Consider the following 17372-nt stretch of genomic DNA (forward strand, 5'->3'; position numbering starts at 1 on the left):
ACGAAGAGAGAAATAAATTTCTATCGTAAGTCATTTTTTTTCTTTTGTTATTTGCAACTGAGTATAATCCTAACTGATACATTCCCATTGCTGTTAAAGTGGCTTGCTTGCCTCGCATTTGTAAGTCTGAATCCAGATCTTCCCCTGGTCAAAGCAGTGAGGAACCAGCAAAAGAAAGGCACTTTCAGGCAAAAAAAATGCTGGGCCTCCTTCCACAAATTGTAAGTAATGAAGCTACCAGGAGGTAAGAATGGGAGGTGGGCCTAGGAATAGTTTATTAGCTCACAGAGACCACTGAATGTTAGATTAAGGGATTTGGACTTTGTTCTATAATTCTCTTGCAGATAGGGGGACCCTGTCTGTCTTATCTAATAATGCCTCCACTTAACAGATGCTCAATGAATATATTCTTTATTAATTAAAGCTTAATAAACAACAACAAAATAAGTGTTGGAAGGTGGACCAGCTCGGAGTCACCATCTGATTTACCCTTATCTGCTTTTTACAGATGGAGTAACTGAAGTATCTTTTGCTGCAAGTGGCAATCGGCCCATCCTTGAGGAAAGGCAAACCGAAAACTCCACCTTGCGGATGATGAGGGTCGGGGCGAAGGTATTGTAGGAGGAGGCCTAAAAAGCACTCGGGTTACCGTCTCCTCAAGATGGAGGTCCTGGAATCACCTGACCCCGAGGAGGCGGAGCTCCGCTCTAGCACGCCCAGCACGCCCCACCCCGCTCGGCCCCGCCCAGCGACCCCCTCCGGGCGGGGCGGCGCGGGTTGTGAGGTCTCTTCGAGAGGCGCCTGCGCAGTGGGCAGCGGCGCGCGGGGCGGAGGCTTTATAACCACTTCGTCGCTGACCCTCGGTTTCTATCTCTGGGAGGGCGGCTGAGGCGGCGGCAGCGGTCGGGACGCCGGCTGAGGGGGCGCTGAGGCGTGAGCTGTGGCGGCGCTGGGCGCCCCTCGCTCCTCGGCCTCTGGGGGCCATGGGCTCCGAGAAAGACTCCGAGTCGCCGCGGTCTACATCCCTGCACGCGGCTGCGCCCGACCCCAAGTGCCGCAGCGGCGGCCGGCGCCGGCGCCTCACCTTCCACAGTGTCTTCTCCGCCTCGGCCCGCGGCCGCCACGCCCGGGCCAAGCCGCAGGCCGAGCCGCCACCCCCGGCCGCGCCGCCGCCGATCGCCCCGGCCCCTGCCGCGGCCCAGGCCCCGCCGCCTGAGGCGCTGCCTGCCGAGCCGGCCGCCGAGGCCGAGGCGGAGGCCGCGGCGACGGCGGGGCCCGGGTTAGACGATGAGGAGGCGGCGGAGGGCGGCGGCTCGGGCCCGGAGGAGGTGGAGTGTCCGCTGTGCCTGGTGCGGCTGCCGCCCGAGCGGGCCCCGCGCCTCCTCAGTTGTCCGCACCGCTCGTGCCGGGACTGCCTCCGCCACTACCTGCGCCTGGAGATCAGCGAGAGCCGGGTCCCCATCAGCTGCCCCGAGTGCAGCGAGCGACTCAACCCGCACGACATCCGCCTGCTGCTCGCCGACCCACCGCTCATGCACAAGTACGAGGAGTTCATGCTGCGCCGCTACCTGGCCTCGGACCCCGACTGCCGCTGGTGCCCGGCCCCGGACTGCGGGTGAGAGCGGGGGCGTGGCCCGGGGGCGGTGGCCGCGGCGGAGGGGACCTGGGGCCTGGGGCTGGTCACCGCGTGTGACCGGCCCCAGGGGAGGTCCTCTGCGCACCGTCTGTGTGTGTGTGTGTGTGTGTGTGTGTCCCAGAGTGGAGGGAGAGGTGAGGGATGACCAGGGGGAGGGAGGGCCAGGCGGCCCGGTAACCGCTAACCATCCGCATGCCCAGAGAGTAGGGTAAACGCACCCAACACCCCACCCCTGCCCGAGGGCTTGAAGTGGGGGCTGAGCAGTCGGAGAGAAGGGAGCTGTCCATCAAGTCAGGAGGCAGGGAGAGGCCGTGTTTGGTCGGATGCATGCCCCTCTGTCCAGAGGTAGGGGGTATGTCTTAATGAGGATGGGGAGGGGATATCTGGCAAAGGGTGGAATGAGAATATCATTCTGAGGGGGCAGCGCTTTGGAGGGGTGTGTCCATTTGGCTAGGGGCATACTTTGCAGCGTTTCAGGAGAAAGGGTGTTCTTTCTGCCCACCACTGCTGAAAGTTGGAATGCAGGTGACTGAAATGGCACTAACGGCAAAGGACAGCTCCCAGGCAGCGCTCTGGGGGCACCCTGGGCATTGTGGTGTGTCTTCTGTGCCAAGCTATTGGGGGGCCCCCTGTGGTTCTTACAGTGCTGTCTGGGCAGGGTGCGAAATAGACAGACCCTTTCTTTGTCCAGAGAAGCAACGGGGCACTGAAAAGGATGCCCAGAGGTTGACATGGTAGGAGAAAATGTGTTTCCCAGCTCCTCTGATCTTGAGTTCTTGACGATGCACCATGTATGCTGACTTTTTAAGGTCAGTGAGAAAATAGGCAGTAGATGCAGAGACATAATACTACCAGATTTCACCATCTGGAGCATTCAGTGGAGACCGTCCCCCACCCCCCACCCCCCCGACCCTTACCTTTTAAAATCTGATTGTGTGTTACTGTCAGTACATCCCATGAACGATTGCATGCAGCAAAGAGGGGCGTCAGACTGTGCCATTACCTGCTCTGCGACCTAGGACAGATCATTTTATTCTTGTGTGTCATGTTTTGAGGACAAAAAGATGCTAGGGACTCCTAGTAAAAAGCTGAGTGTTCGTTTCTTTCAAAGGAGTTAAGAAAGGCTCTTAATTGTAGCCTGTATATCAAGGCTGTTTTAAGATTTCCATGATTCTGCTTTTTGTCTCCTTCAAAGGAAGCTGACTTAGAGTGTCTAGGGGAGTAAGATGAGTTATTTTCTTCTGTTTTTCTGTTCTGACAAACTTGTTTAGAGATGGATGTGTTATTTAAGCTCACTGAGTTGGGGTTTCTAAATTACTTTGAAGTGTTATGGTCAAAGGTTGGGGCGTTTAACTATGGTAGGTCACTTTCACTTTCAGTTAATAAGTATCAGAAAGAACCTCCTAGGCTCTTGGAAAAGTTTGCTTATATCTGGAGATCTGGTGATCTTCCTAGCCTTAAGAGGTTAATTTACGTGGTATTGACGTTTTACAGACACTATTGATCTATTTTCTGAACCAAAGGAATATTTACTTAAGAGAGCACTGCTTGATTAACTTTGGAATAGTATATTAACTCCTTTTTCAGATGTGAATTTCCTTGAATTTTAACTGAGAAATGTGACATCACTGATTATATTTCTGGAAAAGTTCTCTTTTTGTTTTTATTTCTCTGAAGTCAATCTCTGTCTTTGCTCACATCAATAAAAATGGACAGGAATTAATTTACAATCTTGATGATGACAACTCTAAACCATTACTGATTTGGAAGTTAGTAAAAAATTAGGTCATTTCTTATATTAGCCAAGTATTGGATTACTACCATCCAGAGGTTTTTTTTAATTAGGTAAAAAACTGTAACAATTTTAATATAATCTTTAAATGTGTTATCTGTGGGTTTAAAGAAGGTGAAGTCTGGGAAAAGCAAGCAAGCTAGCATCTGAGTATCTATGTGTCAGGCATACATAATTTAATTTGATCCCTGCAACATTGTAAAATAGATTTCATCTTGTTTTACAGATAAGGAAACTGAAGTTTAAATGAATTGAGTGACTTGTTTAGGGTCATATAACTAGTGGGTGGTGGAATCAGGCTTGGAACACTGGTCTTAACTCCAACCAAGGCCAGTATTCTTTTCTCTCAAAGAATAAAAAGCTTTAAAAAAGCATAGGCTTATCAGCATTATTGGGGATGCTACTGTTTGGGTCATTTCATCAAGTGTGGCCTAAGGACAGTGTTGAGAGAGCCAAAAATGCTAGAATCTGGTTTCTCTTCTGATTCTTATTGTTAACAGCCTATTACCTACTTTATTTTTCTTACCTGAAATAGGCCTAATCCTTTCCTTACTTGAGAGGCCTAATTGATATTTTCAGAGTGTTTTGAGAATTCAGTTGAATGTGTTAGATAAAAAGGGAGTAACTTTAAATTTCTGTCACTTCCCAAATAAGTGGGGATGTGGCCAGTGGTTTTGCCACCTCTTTTTAATGTCATGAGAAAAATAGCTTGTTTTGTTTTGTTTTCTTTTAATCAAACTGTTCTATTCTTCTGGGTCAGGTAAAAATCATGAATGAGAACTAGAAGAGAAGCCTCAGACCCCAGTTGTCTCTTCTCATACCTGACCATCTTTACTGCCTGCAGATTAAGTTCCTGCCAGCCAAATTTATCAAGTTCTTTTTTGCTCTCTGTGTGTATATGTGTGTATTTGGCAGGGTGAGGGGAGCATATAAGTGATCTGATCATTAGTTTTACTGTGATTACTCATGATAATAAGAACACTATATGTTAAACAATTCATTATTTGTTTATAAAATATTTGTGGAACAGAGAAAAGAATCTTGAATTTTTCTTTTTTCATACTTAAATACAATTCTATTTTATTCATAAATAAGGGAACTGATTTCTATGGGAAAACATTCACATTATTATTAATATTATTAAGTACAATATTACCAAGTGCAATTTTTTTTTTTTTTTGCTGTACGAGACTGTGGGATCTTAGTTCCCAGACCAGGGACGGAACCCGGGCCCACGGCAGTGAAAGCGCCGAGTCTTAATCACTGGATTCCCAGGGAATTCCCACCAAGTGTAATCTTTAAAACATACTTTCAAATGAGATAAAATTAACTCAGAATACAGATAACTGACATTTTTATAGTCCTTTATAATCTTCAGACTATAACTTCATTCAGAAATAATTTCATTTTAGTTCCATACAGGTAGATGGTGGTAAACTCATTTTATAAAAGAGAAGCCAGTTCAGAAAAGTTTAAGTGTGGGACCCAGTGTCTCACAGATGATAAATGGTACAGTTGATATGCTACCCCTTAGAGTCTCTACTTAAGCACAAGGTCTTTTCAGAAACCTCCAAATCATGTAAACATGTAATGTTTTCCTCTCAAGTGCCCTGTTGCCTATCTTTAAACCCCTTCAGAATCTCTAGAAGACTGAGGGGTGAGCAAAGGAGACGACAGAATATTTCCTGGCATACAGGGGGCAGATCTTCTGTACAGATGAATAGGAGATAAGGCTGTCTTGACCTAAATTCTTTGTGCAGGTCCACCACTCCAGCCTGTCATTGCTGCCTCTGTCTCCTGCAGAGTCCCCCGTCCCATCTGACTCCAGAAGGTAGTATCACTTATTGGCCTTCCTAGATAACTGAGCTGGATTATCCCATAAACAGGAAGCTTCTGTTTGTCTCTTAACACTTTTATGAGGGAAGAGCAAGCTCCCTGAGCAAGACAGATTTCTCAGTCAGTGAGGGAGGATTTTTCCTTTCTGAAGCCTTCCTGAACCTCTTCTCTCTCTCTCTTTTTTTTTAAAAAATATAATTAATTTATTTATTTTTTAAAGGTGGAGATGGGGAGCTTTTTTAAAAAATGTTTATTTATTTAGGCTGCTCCGGGTCTTAGCTGCAGCACGTGGGATCTTCGTTGCAGCATGCAGGCTTCTTAGTTGCGACATGTGGACTTCTTAGTTGCGGCATGCAGACTCTTAGCTGTGGCATGCAAACTCTTAGTTACGGCATGCATGCGGGATCTAGTTCCCCAACCAGGGATCAAACCCGGGCCCCCTGCATTGGGAGCACGGAGTCTTACCCACTGGACCACCAGGGGAGTCCCCTGGACCTCTTTTCTTAATCTAGCTCTGTACCTTCATTTTCATAACTCTTTATTCCCCCTACAACGCTTCTCGCCATTTACATCATCCTACAGCCCAATATGTCTTTCTCATGTTTGCCAGAGTACTCATTCTAAAGTGGAACATTTTATATCATTCCCCTGCTTAAAACTGCTCATACCTGACCTACAAGATGACTTCTTATGTTTTTAAGAACTTATTCTTTATATGATCTATCCTTATGATTTAAGACCCTTTATGGTCTCCAACCATCTTTTTTTTTTTTTTTTTTTTTTAATTTATTTATTTATTTTTGGCTCTGTTGGGTCTTCGTTTCTGCACGAGGGCTTTCTCCAGCTGCGGCAAGCGGGGGCCACTCTTCATCGCGGTGCGCGGGCCTCTCACTGTCGTGGCCTCTCCCGTTGCGGAGCACAGGCTCCAGACGCGCAGGCTCAGCAGTTGTGGCTCACGGGCCCAGTCGCTCCGCGGCATGTGGGATCTTCCCAGACCAGGGCTCGAACCCGTGTCCCCTGCATTGGCAGGCAGATTCTCAACCACTGCGCCACCAGGGAAGCCCTCCAACCATCTTTTGATCTTATTTTCTATTTTTCACCAACATCAGTATTTCCCAAGGTATAGGCATTACTAATGAAAAGAAAAATGTTTTATGATTGAATAAGCTTGGGAAATGTTGGATTGAACAAAATAAAGCAACTCTATTTCTGAGCTCCTTAGACCCTTTAAAAAATACTAATATACACTGTAAATCTTGTTAATGCTAATATGCAAATCTTCAGTCTGGTGTAATTTCAATAAACTGAGATCACCAGGAAACATGTTTTGTTTTGTTTTGTTTTGTTTCGATGACATCTTTAAAGCATACCTGAAACTTTCCATATTTGCAGTTTTCTAAACTCCTTGAATAGTTATTCTGTCCTGCCTTCTGTTCCTGTCCTTATTTAACACTAAATCTTGTGCTCTGAGTAAATTGAGAGCTCCTCTAGACTAGGATATCTATATTCCAACTTTTTCTACAACTCTGAACAAAATCTTTCAATTAGGTCCCAGAAGAATGGGATGAATAGTTAAATTTTTGATACGGGAGATAAAGAATACAAACACGACAGTTTTGAGAGGAGAAACAGAAAAGAGGAGGGTGTGCAAGAAGAGGACAGACAAGTAATCATTAAACAGACACTTTTCAGAATCATATGGTGTTGAAACTTAGGTGAGTACTGGGTATTACACAAAGGACTTAGACATGGGCCTCTTGACAGGGAGTTTGGCCTGGTAGAGGAGACAGATAGATAAGTAGGAAGATAATTATAAATGCAATGTAATATATACTAAAGAAAATACAAGTGTTCTTATAAGATGGATGGAAGGTTTTGCATGATGGTGTCAATAAAGACTTCGTGGAGGAGGTGATATTTGATCAGGACTTGAAGAATATGAGTAGAAATTTATACCAGGCAAACAAAGATGAGGGTAGAGAAAAAGGTGTCTTAAACCAGAATGTTATGAGCAAATGCATGGAGGTATAAAAATTCAAGACTAAGTCTGGAGTCTTGTTTGGTTAGCCTCTAGATGTACAATATGGGGAACATGGTCTGGGAAGTGACTTGAGATCCATCTGAAAAGGTAGATTGGATTCAGATTTATAGGTCTATCTATGCCATGCAAAGAAGTGTAAGTTTGAAGGACTTTTTTCTTTTTTTTTGAAGGATTTTAAGCAAAAGAGTAACATCATGATAGATAAACTTCTGGAACTGGAATTTGGATTGGAGTAGGGAATAAAGAGACTGCAGTCTCTTGCAGTTGTCTGGTCAAGAGATGACATGGGTTTGAACTAGCGCAGTAAAAAGGAAGATAGTAAGAGTATGGCTCATTGTGACAACTTGGCCCATGTTTTCCACCCTTATATACACTCAGGGTCTGTTTGTAAGTGATTATATGGCCTGGAACAGTGAAGTACAGACATAATATAGGAACACATTTCTTTAACTCCCAGGGTTTGTTGGAGCATAATCAAATTCATACTATTGGGAATTTTTCCCCCAGGGCTGGAGTAAGGTAATGCTGTGGTCTAGCTTGTCACACATTATAATGTTTCTCAAGATAGGAAATTAACAAAATTAATAAAAGTTGTATGAACTTAAGGGGGGGAGGAAAGGATGCTTCTGTGTTCTTAGCATCATGCAATTTCCTACACCTTCCATTTAGCTTCTAATTAGCAGACCTGAATGCTCTGTTCAGCTAAGAAGGCAGAGTAGGAGAGAGGCTCCAGTGTAGGACATGGAAGAGAGGGAACAAGATAGTCAAGGCAGTTTGGGTCTCAAGGATGAAGGGTTTTTTTTGACTGCCTGGGGTAGAAGATTGCCCTATTCAGAATTTAGGAGTTTGCTCCGCAAAGGGGCTTAAACAGAATTTTAGGATTAAGTTATACTGCTTGACATAAAGAAAGCCAATAGATACATGGATAAGTTTAAAAGATTGCTTTAGGGAAAAGTAATGGCCCAGGAGAAGAGCTAAATGACCTGGGGAAAGTAAAAAACCCAAACAGGAGAGGGTCTCTATCATTCATTCCACACAGGTATTTTAAGCATGAATCAGTGTGCTAGACCCTGGAGATTAAAAGATGGTTGATACTTTTCCTTGTCTAGTCTGGTTGGGGAAGCATACATATAAACAGATAATTACAATATAATGTGTTAAGTATTGTAAAGTAATTATGCACAGACACAAAGTGGGTAACCAACTGCCTGGAGAGGTTAAGTGGATTTTATAGAGAGGATGACATTTGAGCTGGTTCTTAAATGGATAAGTATTTGCCAGGACAAGAAGTAAGGAGAGAGGGCTTCCCTGGTGGTGCAGTGGTTGAGAATCTGCCTGCCAATGCGGGGGACACGGGTTCGAGCCCTGGGCTGGGAGGATCCCACATGCCGCGGAGCAACTGGGCCCGTGAGCCACAGCTGCTGAGCCTGCGCGTCTGGAGCCTGTGCTCCACAACAAGAGAGGCCGTGACACTGAAAGGCCCGCGCACTGCAATGAAGAGTGGCCCCCCCACTTGCCACAACTGGAGAAAGCCCTCGCACAGAAACGAAGACCCAACACAGCTAAAAATAAATAAATAAATAAATAAAAAAGAAGTAAGGAGAGGACGTTTCGAGGCTGAAAGGAATAGAATATGCAAAGGCCAAGAAGTAGGACAAAACGCGCTGTTTATCTATACCATAACTTTTGGGGCAAGATCTCAAATGCAGTTTGTTTTTTTAAAAAATGTATTTATTTATTTATTTATTTATTTATGGCTGTGTTGGGTCTTCGTTGCTGCACACAGGCTCTCTCTAGCTGCAGCGAGCGGGGGATACTCTTTGTTGCAGTGCGTGGGCTTCTCATTGCGGTGGCTTCTCTTGTTGTGGAGCACAGGCTCTAGGCGTGCAGGCTTCAGTAGTTGTGGCACGCAGGCTCAGTAGTTGTGGCTCGCAGGCTCAGTAGTTGTGGCGCACGGGCTCAGTTGCTCCACGGCATGGGGGATCTTCCCAGACCAGGGCTCGAACCTGTGTCTCCTGCACTGGCAGGCAGATTCTTAACCACTGCACCACCAGGGAAGTCCTCAACTGCAGTTTTAAAACATGTTTAGTTTTTTTTTTTAATAGAAATTTATTATTCATTTATTTGTTTATTTATTTATTTTATTCATTTATTTTTGGCTGCATTGGGTCTTCGTTGCTGCGCATGGGCTTTCTCTAGTTGCGGCGAGCGGCGGCTACTCTTTGTTGCAGTGCACAGGCTTCTCATAGCGGTAGCTTCTCTTACTGTGGAGCACGGGCTCTAGGCGCGTGGGCTTCAGTAGTTGCGGCACTTGGGCTCAGTAGTTGTGGCTCACGGGCTCTAGAGCACAGGCTCAGTAGTTGTGGCACACGGGCTTAGTTGCTCTGCGGCATGTGGGATCTTCCCGGACCAGGGCTCAAACCCGTGTCCCCTGCATTGGCAGGCGGATTCTTAACCACTGCGCCACCAGGGAAGTCCCAAAACATGTTTAGTTTTAAAACATGTTTAGTTTTAAAGCATGTTTAGTTTTAAAACTCGAAGGCTGCAAGCACCTATACTTCCATTTTAGGGATAGAATCTAAGGTTTGGAGATTTTAATTAGCTCAGTGTCATGCAGTATGAGTCAGGGGCAAGGAGCCCAGACCAGGCACCCAAAAACAGGAATGCCAAGTCTCGTGCCCTGAGTAATTCTGTGTCATGGTAATAGGTTGCTGGGGGTTCTTGAGTATTTGGGGTTATTTTACTTCCTTGGAACCAAATTCCACACCCAAAATTGACATTGTCAATACTATCAAATGTTCTTTGAAAAAAAAGAAAAATCTGTTAATAAATATTTACTTCCACCATGTGAGGTAGGAATGGATCATGAAATGCCCAAGGCTTCCTGACTGGCAGTCTGTCTAATATGTATTGTCAGAAGTTGACTTAATAATTTTCTGAGATCATCCAGTACCTTTCTCATTTAACACAAAGTAGCAAGCAAGTCACTTTCTTCAGGAGAAACGTTGTTTATCTTTAGTAGTTATATTACAACTAGGTGGGATAAATTTGCTCAGAACTCCTACAGGATATGAATCATTTGCATTCATACATTGACCTCTTCTCACTTTGCTCTTTCTGAGAAGAGTTTTAATACAGCCTGTATTATGTAACATAGATGATACCTTGTCATCGGTAATTTCAGTGTCATTCTCAAATCAGCTTGCAGAATCTATGATGAACCTGAGAACTTAAGTTGCTATCGTGAACATCTAATGTACAATCAAATAAGCAAACAAACCATAGAATAAATCTAAGAAAATGTTATTAGTCTTTTGTTTATGCTGTTTGAGGTCTTTGGCTATTGGAGTAGAACATGGAATAGGTGACAAAGCCCCGATGGCAACACCTAAGCCTGAAATCATTGACCTAAAAATTGTTTGAACTTTCACAGCTGCTGTCTTCCATTCTTCGTTTGTTTGTTTAAATTACTTTTTTTAAAAAAAGAATTATTTTAAACAAGTGTCTACTTGTTAGTCTGTGCATTTAGTTGACATTTTTAGAATTAGTCAGAAAGGCTAATAGTTTGTAAATATATTGGATTGTTTGTAGGAAAGTATTCTTGGTAAATAAACATGAATTATAAGAAGCAGTTGATACTGGTGCTTATAGATTCTGAATTGTCCATCTTTACTAAGAATATGTGTCAGAAGGGATTGTGGGGAGATATGGCCATATTCTATGTTAATTCATAAGATAGATGAGTGGTATTCTTGGATTCTGGAACCTGTCAAGAAAGAAGAGATTTCAAGGTATACATTCAAATTGGGGAAAAAATTTTTTTGGAAAGATAAAATGAGCCTTCAATAGAAGTTGATCACGAACCCATCTATGTTCATTGTCTCTCAGTCTGTCGTCAGACCAGCTTCACTATGAAACTTAAAAATGAAAAAGTATTGAAATCATAAAACTCCTAAAAGAAAACATACGCAGAACACTCTTTGACATAAATCATAGCAATATTTTTTTGATCTGTCTCCTAAAGCAGAGGAAATAAAAGCAAAACTAAATGGGACCTAATTAAACGTAAATGCTTTTGCACAGCAAAGGAAGCCATTGACAAAGCAAAAAGACAAACTACTGAATGAGGGAAAATATTTGCTAATGATATGACTGATAAGGGGTTAATATCCAGAATATATAAGCAGGGAGAGGGTGTGGAGAAAAGGGAACCCTCTTGCACTGTTGGTGGGAATGTAAATTGATACAGCCACTATGGAGAACAGTATGGAGCTTCCTTAAAAAACTAAAAATAGGGCTTCCCTGGTGGCACAGTGGTTAAGAGTCCGCCTGCCAATGCAGGGGACGTGGGTTCGAGCCCTGGTCCAGGAAGATCCCACATGCCGCGGAGCAACTAAGCCCACGCGCCACAACTAGTGAGCCTGCGCTCTAGAGGCTGCGAGCCACAACTGCTGAGCCCACATGCCACAACTACTGAAGCCCACGTGCTTCTCTGCAACAAGAGAAGCCACCGCAGTAAGCCCGCGCACTGCAACGAAGAGTAGTACCCACTCGCCGCAACTAGAGAAAGCTCGCACGCAGCAATGACGACCCAATGCAGCCAAAAAAACAAAAAAAAACAACTAAAAATAGAGCTACGATATGACCTAGTAATCCCACTACTGGACATATACCCTGAGAAAACCATAATTCAAAAAGAGACATGTACCACAATGTTCACTGCAGCACTATTTACAATAGCCAGGACATGGAAGCAACCTAAGTGTCCATTGACAGATGAGTGGATAAAGAAGATGTGGCACATATATACAATGGAATATTACTCGGCCATAAAAAGAAACGAAACTGAGTCATTTGTAGTGAGGTGGATGGACCTAGAGTCTGTCATACAGAGTGAAGTAAGTCAGAAAGAGAAAAACAAATACCGTATGCTAACACATATATGTGGAATCTAAAAAAAAAAAATGGTTATGAAGAACCTAGGGGAAGGACAGGAATAAAGATGCAGACGTAGAGAATGAACTTGAGAACACAGGGAGGGAGAAGGGTAAGCTGGGACGAAGTGAGAGAGTGGCATGGACTTATATATACTACCAAATGTAAAATAGATAGCTAATGGGAAGCAGCCACATAGCACAGGGAGATCAGCTCGGTGCTTTGTGTCCACCTAGAGGAGTGGGATAGGGAGGGTGGGAGGGAGACGCAAGAGGGAAGAGATATGGGGATATATGTATACATATAACTGATTTACTTTGTTATACAGCAGAAACTAACAACATTGTAAAGCAATTATACTCCAATAAAGATGTTAAAAATTTTTTTAAATAAAAAATAAAACAAAAACAAAATATATAAGCAGCTCATACAAATCAACATCAAAAAAATTTTAAAAATGATCCAATTGAAAAATGGGCAGAAGACCTGAATAGACATTTCTCCAAAGAAGACATACAGATGGCCAACAGGCACATGAAAAGATGCTCAACATCATTAATCATCAGAGAAATGCAAATTAAAACCAAAGTGAGACATCACCTCACACCTATCAGAATGGCTATCATCAAAAAGTCCACAAATAACAAATGTTGGCAAGGATGTGGAGAAAAGGGAGCCCTCATACACCATTGGTGGCAATGTAAATTGGTATAGCCATTATGAAAAACAGTATGGCGGTTTCTCAAAAAATTAAAAATAGAACTACCCTATGACCCAGCAATTCCATTCCTGGGTATTTATCTGAAAAAAGAAAAAAAAGACCAACACAAATTGGAAAAGATACATGCACCCCACTGGCAGCATTATTTACAATTGCCAAGATATGGAAACAACCTTAAATGTCCATCACAGATGAATGGATTAAAAAGACATGGTATATATACACAATGGAATACTACTCAGCCATAAAAAAAATGATATTTTGCCATTTGCAACAACATGGATGAACCTGGAGGGTATTATGCTCAGTGAGATAAGTCAGACAGAGAAAAAAAAATACTGGATGATATCACTTATATGTGGAATCTAAAAAATAAAACAAACTAGTGAATATAATAAAAAAGAAACAGACACACAGAAATAGAGTACAAATTAGTGGTTACCAGTGGGGAGAGGGAAGGAGTAAGGGGACAGGATAGGGGTAGGGGATTAAGAGGTACAAACTACTATGTATAAAACAAATAAGTTACAAGGATATATAGTACAACAGAGGGAATATAGCCAATATTTTATAACTATAAATGGAATATAACCGTTAAAAATTGTGAATCACTGTGTTGTACACCTGAAACTTGTATAATGTTGTACATCAACTAAACTGCAATTTTAAAAAAGTATACTTGCTTTAGTTTTTGCTATTGTACTTTATTTTATAAATGTTCTATCCTTTAAACAAATTCTAATTTCTCTAAATATATCAAATCATCAAAAGGAAATAGTTTTGTACCCTTATTTATGAAACTTGCTGGGACAAATTGCTCCTAAAGCAGCTTAAACTATGACTGAATACATGCTAGAAATTCAGGCTGGACTCCCCTGGAAGTCCAGTGATTAAGACTCCACACTTCCACTGCAGGGGGCACAGGTTCGAACCCTGATCGGGGAACTAAGATCCTGCATGCCATGCACTGCGGCCAAAAAAAAAAAAAAAATTCAGGCTAAGTATGATATTTTCCCCTACTTTTTCAGGAGGTAAATATGTGTTTTTAGAATCTCAAGAAACAATTTACTTTCTCACACAGAATATTTTACAGTTTGTTAGGTGTGCTCGTGCATGTGTTATTTGTTATATGTGTGTTCTTTCCTCTGCATCGTATGAAGTGGTGGGGATACCACACAGTGTTGCCCCACTGGGACTGATGCATGTCTTAACTTACTTATATCTCTTCCTGTTTCCTTACCCAGGTATGCTGTTATTGCCTATGGCTGTGCCAGCTGCCCAAAGCTGACCTGTGAGAGGGAAGGCTGCCAGACTGAGTTCTGTTACCACTGCAAGCAAATATGGCATCCAAATCAGACATGCGATATGGCCCGTCAGCAGAGGGCGCAGACATTGCGAGTTCGGACCAAGCACACTTCAGGTCTCAGTTATGGGCAAGAATCTGGACCAGGTATGAGTTGGCATTGTCTCATTTGTCTCTTTATTGATATTTCATAATGTGAGCCCAAAGCTGGGGGAGATTACCTTACTCAAGGATTAGAGAACAGAGACTATTTGTGTTTTGTTTGTTTGTTTTTATAAATTTATTTTTATTTATATTATTTATTTTTGGCTGCATTGTATCTTCGTTGCTGCACTTGGGCTTTCTCTAGTTGCGGCGAGCGGGGGCTACTCTTCGTTGCAGTGCACGGCCTTCTCATTTCGGTGGCTTCTCTTGTTGTGGAGCACAGGCTCTAGGCACGTGGGCTTCAGTAGTTATGGCACACGGGCTCAGTAGTTGTGGCTCATGGGTTCTAGAGCGCAGGCTCAGTAGTTGTGGCGCACGGGCTTAGTTGCTCTGCGGCATGTGGGATCTTCCCGGACCAGGGCTCGAACCTGTATCCCCTGCACTGGCAGGCGGATTCTTAACCACTGCGACACCAGGGAAATCCCAAGTGCAGAAACTATTTGGTAATACTTTCAACACTGTATTTGGTATGTAGCGTCTCTCTCTGACCATTTATAGGTTGTCCAACCCAGGTGAAATTGGAATAAAGCAAAACTGAATTCTGTAGTTTCTACCTTCTTAGTAATATGTCTCAGATTGGAGAGCAGTTGGGTCCTTTAGCTAGGGGCTTTTTCAGAACTTTCACTGTGAGCAGAAAGACGTTTAGTATTAGAACTGTACTGTTTTCCTACCAGCTTTAAGTACATCACTGGTTTTGGAAATAGCGTACAGATTTAAGGAAAGGAAATAATATTAGTATGGATTAATGATTAACCTTAAAAGGAGGAATATCACACATTCAGTTCCAACCTTGACATGTCAGAGTGAACCTCTTTTAAAATGTCAGTGGGTTTATTGCCTTTTATAAGTGTGCTTTATTTCACTGATGTCATTTGAGAGAAGCTAGTAGGAAAGATTTTACCATTCACTTTTTCCTGGCACAGTATAATCTCCTAAATTTTCTTTGTAATAGGATAGTTCCTAGCTTGCTGTGAAAATTACCAGGTGTATGCTACATAGCATACTCAATTGTTTATAGGATTTGAATTTTAAAGTATCATGAGAAGGAACTGTGGATTATGTTAACAGCAAATCACAGTGATACTTGTACCTGAGAAATGAGTTTCCTGAACTAAAATTTTTCAAGACTTAAAGCCAAATGCAGGCTGCAGACTGTTCTTCCTGTAGGACTGTGCTTTTAATTCTGCCAGCCTATTGGCTGCTGAAATTCCATTTTTCTTGGAACCATCTTTCTCTCTAGGGAAGTCTCCTTGCTCAGAGTGTGGCTCTAGTGCTGTGTAAGATGCCAGATTGGGGGATAGGCAGCTCAGTATGAGACAGGATCCATTTTATGAAATTTCCTGAGGTCTAGACATAGCCAGCCTTCCAGTGAAGTGGGTTGCACAATTTGGAATCCTCAGTCAAGAATTCTTGACTGCCTCTTCATTTCTTGTGCATACTCCTAGGAATAATAAAATCAAACGAGGTTTAACTAGGGATATTTTTCTACCTATTCTTCCTCCCCCACTTAGCAGATGACATCAAGCCATGCCCACGATGCAGTGCTTACATTATCAAGATGAATGATGGAAGCTGTAATCATATGACCTGTGCAGTGTGTGGCTGTGAATTCTGTTGGCTTTGTATGAAGGAGATCTCAGACTTGCATTACCTCAGGTGAGATGAGAAAGTGTCTATTGTTTTTATAGTCTTGTTCTCTTACTGATTCAGGGAAAAGGATGTCAAAGAAACATCATTGTCTGTCCTCTCATTACAGCATAAGGAAGCTGTAAAAAGTTCCTCTGAAACACCCTTCCAATCATGTTTTTCTCCAGCTCAGCAACTTCCAGTGACTGTTTTCCATTACCTTCCAGATAGAGTTCAGTTTCCCTAGCATGGCTTTTAAGGTTTTCTGCAGTCTGGCCCCAATATACCTTTTTCCATTTTGCTTTCATAAATGCTATGTCCCAGATTATCTGTGTCTCTTCTGTGTTATCTTACCTCCATACTTCTTCATGTTCTTTCCTTCACCTAGAATGCTTTCTAATCACTTCACCCCCCAGCAACCCCCTTTTATCTCAACTGTTCAGTTCTTATTCAGCCTTCAAGGGCCACTTTAAATGCCATTCCATCTCTGATGCCTTCCCCCAGTTTTTTCTGCCTCATTCTTCTTTACTGACATTCTTTAAATGTTCTATAAACATCATCATGACTTTTACTTCATTTACGTGTCTAACTTTGTTAAACTATATTAAGAGTCTTCAGGCCAGTATTACCTTTTTACAGTTCCTTGGATGTAGTAGTCATTAAAATATTGTCCTGAAGGAGTTAATATTTACAAACTTAACATTCATTGTGTAGATGAAACATCTTCATTTCCAATTTAGCAAACATTTGATTACTTACAGTATACCAATTATTGGGGACACAGGGGTGCATAAGACATGATCCCTACTTTCAAAATTACTTACTCTATCTAGTAGAGAAGACAGTACAAAGGCAGTGGACAAAAGTGGTTGGACTCAGAAGGGCTGAGTGTAAAAGTAGCCAAACTCGGAGTATGAAACTGTCATAAAGGGTATGATGAAGTCTTTTTATATCCTATCCCAGGAAGATGGTTTGCAGTATCTACATATGCCAAGAAAACTATGCAAATCAGAGAGAGTTCATTAACTGCAGGACACAGTATGTCTGGATGAGATGTCAAGTGCATAGACTATGCAGGATCCCACGTAGTATCACTCAAAGAAGTAGGTTCAGTTTGGTGGGTTAGAGAGGACAGAGTGCAGCAGAAAAGAATGGAAAAGAGGTTTCAAGTCTGGAGGCCTGCCTTTACGAAAAAAGAAAAAAAAGTAAAGAGCCAGAACTCTAATAGTCTGGCCTTGTCCTTTGCTCCCCCTTATGTAATAAATTCATTTCTTGTAA

General features: G+C 42.6%; 1 protein-coding gene across 5 annotated transcripts in view; it reads left to right on the top strand.

The window, feature by feature from the left end:
- Positions 1 to 471: 471 nt before the first annotated feature.
- Positions 472 to 17372, top strand: part of RNF19B (ring finger protein 19B) — a 30162-nt gene continuing 13261 nt past the window's right edge. Inside the window, exons 1-3 of one of the 5 annotated variants that reach the window (XM_082434129.1) lie at positions 472 to 1615; positions 14206 to 14411; positions 15980 to 16124. In XM_082434129.1, coding sequence (XP_082290255.1) covers positions 984 to 1615; positions 14206 to 14411; positions 15980 to 16124 — 983 coding nt within the window. In that variant the 5' untranslated portion in view covers positions 472 to 983. The remainder of the gene's footprint in view (positions 1616 to 14205; positions 14412 to 15979; positions 16125 to 17372) is intronic. The other 4 variants (XM_082434128.1, XM_082434127.1, XM_082434125.1 and 1 more) reach the window with 4 other exon arrangements.

The sequence above is a fragment of the Balaenoptera physalus genome (genome assembly GCF_965194825.1).
Source record: "Balaenoptera physalus genome assembly, chromosome: 1".
Taxonomy (NCBI): Eukaryota; Metazoa; Chordata; class Mammalia; order Artiodactyla; family Balaenopteridae; genus Balaenoptera; species Balaenoptera physalus.